This window comes from Carassius carassius, chromosome 17 (genome assembly GCF_963082965.1).
Source record: "Carassius carassius chromosome 17, fCarCar2.1, whole genome shotgun sequence".
NCBI lineage: Eukaryota > Metazoa > Chordata > Actinopteri > Cypriniformes > Cyprinidae > Carassius > Carassius carassius.
Window position 1 is genome coordinate 3,741,263 of NC_081771.1, and position 10,027 is coordinate 3,751,289.

General features: G+C 36.4%; 1 protein-coding gene across 1 annotated transcript in view; it reads left to right on the forward strand.

Moving 5' to 3' along the window:
* Nucleotides 1–8,347, forward strand: part of LOC132160779 (matrix metalloproteinase-24-like) — a 36,922-nt gene extending 28,575 nt beyond the window's left edge. The window contains exon 9 of the mRNA XM_059570468.1: nt 3,001–8,347. Coding sequence (XP_059426451.1) covers nt 3,001–3,338 — 338 coding nt within the window. The 3' untranslated portion in view covers nt 3,339–8,347. The remainder of the gene's footprint in view (nt 1–3,000) is intronic.
* The last annotated feature ends 1,680 nt before the right edge of the window (nt 8,348–10,027 follow it).

A 10,027-nucleotide genomic window follows, 5' to 3' on the forward strand; every position in this document is an offset into this window, starting at 1 on the left:
CAATGTCAAAATGATTGGAAATCATTGGAAGGTACTATGTAAAGTGGGAATGTGGTTTAATACTTTTTAAAGTGATACTATGACTAGGCAATATAGCTAAAAAACAATATTAGATATAAATAGCTTTTCAAAGCATTGGACATGTATGCCAGTGCTAATGTATTTGCTCTACTTTTTAGTCAAAGACTGAAAAGACTTGAAAATGCTAGAAAAGAAATGAAATACTGGAGAAATCAACTAAGTGAGAATTTTATTTTATTTAAAATGTTTTATTTACTGGCTGCAGGAATATAGTAATAAACTACAATATTTTAAATATTTATATTTGAAATATTTAAAATAATAAAAAATTTATAAAATATTTGTAAACACATTTTATTTGTATAAAATATTTGATAAAAACAATACAGTAGTAAATTGTAACATTTTAAATTGTAAAAGTTGAATAACAATAATAAATATGTAATGTAATTTTTTTATATAAAATATTTGATAAAAACATTCTTATAATCCATATGTTGGTTCATGTTGTATTGCCAACAAAATATTAATATATAACTAAAATCTGAATAAAGTGGGGAATTGTAAATAATCAGAATCAAAATGAAAGTTTAGCTCTGCAGAAACCGAAACGGGCTCCTGACTATGGATGATGAGCGAGGAACAGTTATTCTCACTTGTGCTGTGGCTGATGTTGATTCTAGTGTGAGTCAGGTCCAATGGTAACTCCTCAAGTTTCATACTCTAGAGTCAAGCATTTTTGCTGTTGCTGCATAGAATTGCAGATTTCTCCTCCTCTCTTGAGTAATGTCCAGTGTAGGAATGATCATCTTTTCTGTGAGTCATGTCATAACCTCCGTCTCAAACATGGAGCCTAGGGCCAGGACAAAAGATGAAGAAGCCAAGAGGGTTTTATATGGGCTGTTTGGTTTGCCTGTAGCTCTTGATTTTTCTGTCACTCAGATTTTGCAAGAGGGATTTGGCATGTCTTTGCTCGGCAAGAGTGCAAGAGCAGGGAAAGTAACAGAGGAAGGACGAGCATTTCATCAATCACACTCTCAGGGGTTGCTGTCTAAAACTTATTCATGGTATTTACGTCTAGTTCTGGGTCTGTGCACGTATAGATTCAGTTTGTGAGTGCCTCGAATGCGTCCGTTTATGTGCCATTGCCAGTCAGACTGACAGCTCTCTGAGGAATTGTATAACACTGGAACAACTTTTTGAAATACTGTGTCACTGAGTGCAAGGACAGCTATTTTTGTGATCATGAATATGAATTGAGCTTTCTGAAAAGGACATGCATCTCTGACTGTATGAAAAGACAAATATTTTCTTTTTGACCTTATGTGTTGGAGAAACAACTGCGCAGCCATCTTTAGAAATTTTCTTTGAACCTTTGGTTTTGCAGCAGCTCTATATTATTACTGTTAAAGAGTAATTAGCAAGTGAAGAGGGTTTACTTAAAGTAGACTTAGCAAAAGTTATCATGTGCATTGTAATTTTTGATGACATAAATATCAGTAGGCTGGGAAGATTTTGAAACAAGCGGTTCTTTATTTATAAATTTGTACGACCTTACCTTCACGCTGTGGAAATACAAATGAAAGGCAAAAGACAAAGAGCACAGTGCTGAAAAGGGGCAAAGCTACATAAGGTCTATATTGAATGGCTTTCTATGATTGGTTCATGTTTACATCTGTTTGTTTACATCTTTAGCTTGGGCTGAATGAAAACACAAATTCACTCGCCAGCAGGCGGTGCTTATGGAACAGCTGCAGTATAGAGTTTCCTTGGTTTTACCGCTGTAAACAAACGCTGCAGTTATTAACACTATATTAAATTAAAATTAAATTTATGCATTTAGCAGACGCTTTTATGGAAAGCAACTTACAGTTCAGGCTAACATTTTTTATCTAACATGTGTTCCCTGAGAATCAAACCCACAACGTTTTGCGCCGCTAACGCAATGCTTTACCACTGAGCCACAGGAACACTATATGCATTATACAGAGGCAAGATCAAAAGCAAATACCATCTAAACTTTTTTAAAGGCAGTTAATTCCCCTCAGAGATACATTTATAAACTCCTACCCTCAACTGTATCGCCGTTTTTTAACATCCTAACCTTTTGAATCGTCATGTATCGATTTTCAACCTTGCTTAAGGCGGGGGTGCAGCTTTAAAGGAAAACGCCACATTTTTTTCCATATTTCACCATGTTCTTCCCTCAATTTAGACTAGTTGATACGTACCTCTCCCATCTCAGTGCGTGCATCTTAATCGCTGTAGCATGCGGCGCCACTATGTTAGCGTTTAGCTTAGCACCATTCATTACTTAGGATCCAAACGAGGAAGAGTTTAGAAGCCACCAAACACTTCAATGTTTTCCCTATTTAAAGATGGTCACATGAATAGTTAAACAAGTATGGTGAAAAATAATATCTATAATGTATGGCGGAAGAGCACTTCCCAGCACTTTTCAGGAGTCCCTGTTTGGAGCCTAAGGAATGAATGGTGCTAAGCTAAATGCTAACATAGTGGCGCTGCGCGCTACAGTGATTAAGTGCATGCACTGAGATGGGAGAGGTACTATCATCTCATGTAATTTGAGAGAAGAACATAGTGAAATATGGAAAAACGGTGGCATTTTCCTTTAAATCCCTGGTTAATGATTTAACTTCTTTTTCACTCATAACTCATTCCATTAAGTAAATTTCCAGTCATAAAATTATGCCAATTAATACATAACTCAAATGATTCCAGATAGTGAAGTGTAATTTTTTAAACATTAAAAACTATTTACTAGATCATTTAACTATAAATAAGCAAACACTGGGTCTGTGGCATTTCAAAACATTTCTCTTTGTTTGAGCATCTCCACCAGCAGCATTCTCTCAAACAATGGTGTGAGTTTGGAGGCGGGATTATCTGTTTGTTGATCAATAGCGGAATTTTGGTTATGGAAATGTACTGATAACTTGATTCTCTGCTTTTTTCTAGTTTATACCTTCTTTTACAAAGGAAAGGATTACTGGAAGTTCGATAACCAGAAGTTAACGGTGGAGCCAGGCTACCCAAAATCAATCCTCAAAGACTGGATGGGCTGCGATCAATCAGAAGTAGAAAAGAACAAGGACCGTCACCTCCCTCACGATGACGTTGACATCATGGTCGCAATTAATGATGTACCCAGCACTGTAAACGCAATCGCTGTGGTCATCCCATGCATCCTCTCACTGTGTATTTTGGTCCTTGTATATACTATCTTCCAGTTCAAGAACAAAAATGTCCAACAGCACGTGACCTACTACAAACACCCCGTGCAGGAGTGGGTATGACGGACCGGGGGCACAATGGACCCCAAACGCTGGAGAACATAAGTGAGGGCTACTATGCTGAGGTTTGAACAGTGCCTGCTTTCAGAACACATTGTCCCAGAACGGGGACAAAAGATGAGGAAAGGGAGTATCCTCTTCCTTTCGGCTTGAGACAGAACTTTACATCCAATATTGCAATTTTTTAGCATAAGCCCAATGGAAAAAACTTCTGGGAATTGAACATTTAAAGTTGTGTGCTGGCCTTATGCTAACCAGGTCAAGTCTTAACGGTTGAGGAACCATCACTCCAATTTAACCGAGACCACCATAACGTTCTCTTCTCCCGGAGAGAGAGAGGAAATGCAGATTTGCGAAATTCCAGCAAATCTTTGTCTCGTTGTCAACATAAACTTGTACATGAATTTCAAGTTTTATCAAAGAAACGAAACAAGCAAAACGACAAAAAATAACTTGAAATCTATGTAGGTAGAAAGGCCATAGAAAAGAATACCAAGGAATTCTTGCAGTCTTTTGTCATTTACTGGGTAAAAGGTTCACCGCTGGCACTCCTTGAAGACTTCAACATGCTTATTATTGGCGGTTAGGAGGCAGTTTCAAACTAATTAGCTTCATAACATCAATCTGAATGTTTGTTTGTGTCCTTTCCTCACCTGCCTACCCATTTCCACAGAGTAGGAAGAATGATTTATAATAACTAGGGTGGTCTTAACACCTCCTCCCACTCGCTACTGAACTCTATTCCTTTTCTTCTTTTGCTTTTTTTATCAGTCGGCAACAAAAGAGGATCTCTTTTTGATGGCATTAGGTCTTTATAGGAGGGCAATTTTGTGTCATAATAGGTCTGATTTCTTGCAATCTCTATATTTTGCTTTCAATAGGTCATGTTTCCGACCATCTTTGCACGACTCCTGCTATGACCTTACCTTTTCACCAAGTGTAATATTTGAAACACTGGTGCCAGGCAGGAACATGAACAATGAACACATCTGAATATGAAATAGCTTTGTTACGGTTGCCTACCGAAGATGATCTCTCAACGGTTCATCCATCCTCTTCAAATGAACGTAATATGCTGTATGTCTTACATTGAAGTGACTTCAGTTTCATGTGTTCGGTGTGAATTGTCAAACACTTAGCTCAAAAATGTCTGTCGGGTGCTTTTATTGGTTCGACTGTGCTATTTAACAGTGAAGTGTGTCTGACTGTACCATATTAACACATCTCTTTGTGCTCATCTGTTGTGGGAATTGATCTGATACATTGCACATCGGAAGGAGCTGAGATGAAATTGATGTTTTCGTAATTTCAAATGGAACTTTTTGGACAAGCTTCAGGCGTATATGTAGATTAGAAAAGATTTGTAGCATCTTAATCACAATATTAAGATGGTAGTTTTGGCGAGACTCCCAATAAGGCTTCACTTAACACGGTTTACCATTTAACATTGGGGTTTCACTGATATTTTTGCCTTAACACATTTAAGTTGCATGTTATAAAATCCATTTAGTTTTTCTCTGTTGAATGAGCATTTTTAGCTACAAAAAAGCCATTTTTTTATTTATTTCGCAGAGAATCGTGTACATATTGTAATCACAGTTCAAAGGAGCATGAATCGGCAACAGAAACTTCCTGGCATATACTTTTATGCTTCAAATGTGTCTCCACCAATGGTTTGAGCATCTATTCAAGTTTCACCATATTTTTACACTGACTGGCTTCAATGGCATGTTTGTGACCTGACGTCACTTCTGTAGTTGCCATATGTACATCTGCCCAAAGGATTGACTACTTAAGAGATAATAATTTTATTAATACATTCAACCAACATGAATGTTTTCTGAATAGTCCTCAGTAGTCTGTTGAAGGTTTTGTGGGCATGAGAGTTTTCTCTCTAAATCTTTGTCTTCCAAAATAACATTACACCCTCTTTGTGTGTTTGTTTGGTCTTCTTAAAGCTTTTGGGCCTTCTTTATAGGGAATCCATCACATAACCGCTGATTCCAATAACAAAAAAGAGCAAACTTTCAGTGCGATCATGCAACTATGTACTTTAATGCACGTAGCAAAAACAGGCATATGTGGAACAATTTATCCTGAACTCTCAATTATTTGTTCACATGCAAGACTGAACAATTCATCCACACACTTTTCGGCATCCCTTAATGACTTATATGGAAGGCTGGTTTTGCCTCAGAGTAAAAAAAAAAAAAAAAGGAAAACAAAAAAAAGTGATTTGTGACTTAAATCTCAAATTTGTGTCTGTATTTCCAACTTTGTATTTCCCATTTGTGGCTTCATAATTGGCTTCAAAGTGATTTTATAGCTCACAATTGGGACTCACAGTTGCAAATTTATATTTTGCAATTGCACCTTTACATTTCACAGACTTTATCTCTCAAAATGTGATTTTTGAATTAAATCTCACAATTACTTTTTTATTTTTTAATCTAAGCCAGTACCAGGCTTCCTTGGACTAGTGGCAAGAAACTCCATCACAAAAAAGTAGGGATGTAACATGAAACAGTGATAGTATCAAATCTATTTATCATAGTACTTTGATATGTGCCATGTTATGAAATTATTATCCATATTTGCATGGCACTTCATGCCCAGAAGACCACTGTATTACCATTGGGCTCTTTGGTTAAAAGGATGCTTGGTGTGACAATGCTTTTTGACATTGCTTTGCATTGACTATAGAATGTTTTATAACATGGTGGTAAAAATGTATAATTAGCCTGGTGTTTTGGTCCGATTAGCTCAATGCAGTAGAACTGTGGAGGGGTTACGTGACTGTGCCCCTTTAAGACATTGTGCTTTGTCTTTAAGTCCGCTATGGCACACTGAACACTGCTCATTTACATTGATTTCCACCTCATTGTTATTTCAACAGTGGCTACATGAATACATACCTTGATATATTATTCAATGCCTTTAATAAGTGAAAACAAGGTGTTACCATTTATTTTTGTTACCCTACTTCTCATATATAATTTTTTGGATCTGATATGCGAGCAGCTTTGTCGTGGGTAGAGACGTGGCATGAAACTAGAGCAGATTTTACATGTTTGTGCCCACTTGGGAAAGACTTGATGTTATTGTCTCTCAGATAAGCATTTTTATTAGTCAGCTCCAAATCTAGAGCACCTGCTTGCAATAACAAGCAATGTGGCTGTGAAGTTATCTAATGTCTCGGGTACAGGAAGTACTGGGTGGGAGTATTTTTAATGGAACACACTGTGCATCACCAATTGTCTTCCTCAACTCTGAATCTGTCCGATGGGCTGTTAATGGTACAAAAAGACGGCAAACCACTTGGTCCGATAAGTCATCGACTGAATTTGACAATGTGGCACAATAGTGTGTTCCATACTTAAGAGGCTTTATGTGTTTATTATGTATGTCTGACATCTTATATAGCAAATGCTCAGAGTGTTAAATTATATTCTTTATCTATATGAGGATGGCTTGTGATGAAAGAAAACTTGTGGCAATGCTACAGGAGTTACTCTTTTGTTAAAATGTTCAATTTATTTGAAGAATAATGGATAAACACAAGGGGTATTTACGCATGGTCATACTGCCATCAACATAAAGGTGTTTCTGCAAAATGCATAAAAATCAGACTATAAACTTTCTCCCGAACTATATGCAAACACAAAATTGTTTACTTCCATACATTTCTGTACAATATATTTGCCGGGTTTGGAAAATTAACATTATGGGGATTGCATCTAGGATGACCAACATTTACAGATATGACCTTTACCCTTGTATGTGATTCAGACCATTTCTAGAATATCAGTTTCAAATGCCTCTTTGAGGGCATTAATACTTTCATGCATTACTAAAAATGCATGATGTGACCATTACTTTTCTTTGAATCTTAACTAATCACTTAAATATTCCTTTGTGGAAAAAAATAACAGGACATTTAAGTTCCAGAACATGCCATTTCATGAGGAATTCTGAAGCGAAGCCAGCATTATGTGTATATATTAACACACTGAACATTCAGCGGTGTCTGAGGTGAAATGTTTAACAGAACTAAAGTGTATTTATCAAAGGTGGATATCTTTAGAAATGTTTGTCGTAAGGTCAAGTGAACGGTTTGTAACAATAGAGGCTTATCATATGAAAAGCTATTTATTTATCATTAATGGGTATTCTACACGGTTTAATTTGAAATCAAGGTGAAGCCATGCCTATAACCACATTAGTTGCACAGAAAAAATAAATAAATACAGAACTGTACAGGGAGATACATAAATAGGAATTCTCTGGTAATTTGCCTCTTTTTAATGGGTATGATCGTGGCTTTGGACAACAGTCACTTTTAACCCGAGCTGCTGTTGCCTTTTGTTTTTTATGGTCCTTTTATGAGACTAACAATAGGACAAACATATCAGAGGAAGTCAAGGAACCAACTGTATTTATGCTTTTTAATTAATTACAGCGGGTTAATTTTAATGGAGATTTTATCTGAGATAGCTTTAAAGATTTTTTTTTATTTTTTTTTATTGACTGACTGTGGGGGAATTTCAATTGTATTCCTGTACATAACTGGTTCTTTTTTCCCTTTTACAAGAATTTAAAAGAGTGAACGTCTCACTCTGCGGTTTAAATAAATTCAGATTCTGTCCTTGCAATTTTGATATTTTCTGATTGACAGGTCTAATGTCGCTGTCTGCTCAGCCTCGTCCAGGTTTTAATGGTCATGTAAATACAAAGATTTACTGAAACTTTTCAGACCTTTTGTATTTTTTTCTTTCGCTCTAACGGTAGCCTATGATTTCACATTGTCATGCATAATGTTGATTATTGAGAATGAGAGTGATCTTAAACCGAGAGATTTACTAATAAGTTTTATTTCTTAAATCCTGTTTTTAATTCTATAAACAATGAGTCGATTTGATTTCGGTTTCAGTCTACAGTTTTACACTGTGTATCTCTAATATCACCATGTTCAAAGAAATGTCAATAAAATAAAACGACAAAATTGCCAAGCATTTTATGCTTTTTGGATGGATGTTTTATATATAATGATATATTTATACATACATACCTTCATTAGTGCAGGTTAATAACAACTACATAATACATGCTTTTGATATCATGTAATCAGTACATAAGTGCACAGCTGATTGTGTTTGTGAATACAAACAATGAGCCCCATAGCTTTATTCTCCATGTCTTAAAACAGACTGCACAACTTATTAATAGCATGACTTGCATAAAACCCATTTAAACAGCATTGCAATCCCAGCGCATCCATGTCTTCTGTTGTCCCGCACTAAATTTGGCACTCATTCGTGGAGGAAACGCCCAGGCTTATCAGTTCTTTCACAGTGCAATATCTCTGGTTTTTAACACCAGTTAGTGCAGGCTATCATGTGGCTCATGTCGTCTACCTTTTTGGCGCCCATTCGGCATTGTGGCAGGTCAGTGTCTGGATCCAGACTGTCCCTGGGCTCAGGACCGGTATCAGTTTGGACACTGGATGAAGATGCTTCACCTTGTAATGGCAGATTGCCTGGATCCCTCTGCTGCTGGTCAGCAACCGAACTCTGATCAGAGCCCATTTTTTAATAATAAGAAAAACGATAGATTTAGAATTGCTTATGTTTTTCATTCACACATATTTTAGAGATTATTATAATCAATTGCAAATTCACTGCAGACAGGATAAACTAGTACTGCTTATGACTGTACAGTATCAAACTTCTACAAAAAAAAGTATCATGGTACTAAATAATTAACATAGTTAAGTACCAGGGAACTTAATACAAGCGTAGATTCAAAAACATGGTATAACCATGGTAAATGCCTCAGGACACCTTCCCGAGACAGCACAGCAATTTATTGAGGACACTGCAGAAACATACATAAGCAGCAATCACTGCTGCTTATGGGAGCGTTGGCGCCGTGACTAGGACAAAAACAGATCAATAGTGCGTTAACGAGCCTGAGGCATGGCAAGACTTTACCCCACGCCAACCCCCGGAATCCTGCGTTTTCACAGCACCGATTAGCTCGCGATGTTTCCAGGCAGAAAACGCGGGTGGACGTCGAGGGTCACGGGCGCGCGTTGCTGCTGCAGTGACGTTTCGCAGGTGGCCAGCTAATCGAAAATGTATCAACAAAAACGACGTCACGCCGAAGCTCAATCGTGATTGGCTCACAAATCCTTAGTGTAAGGAGAGGTGTGTCCTGTTGCTACCCAGGTTTGTAGCGGATGACAAAAACATGTGGGAACATGCTCGCCAGTCTCAGCCATTTAGACAACAACAGATTATAGAAATGTAAATGTGCTTTTTTTTTTAAAAACATAACAGAAAATATATTTATCTAATTCATTTTTACTATGCTATTAAAATGAATAAATTGCAGAAAAAGTGACTCACTGAAAGGGTTAAGTATTTTCTTTTGATCTTATGTTACACAGTGTTATTAGAAAATTATCATAATAAACGTACACAGACTACACTATACCAATATGTATATATCAGTTCATTAACAATTGACAATTTTAGTCAAAAAAGCAAATAAAAGTCGTTTTATGTGATTGTTAATCTTTTATTAGATTGTATTATTTTTGTTTGCTGTTTAATTGTATTATTTCTTATATTGCATTATTAAGTTATATTATTTATTATAAAAAATAAACATAACATCTAGCTTCTTTTTTA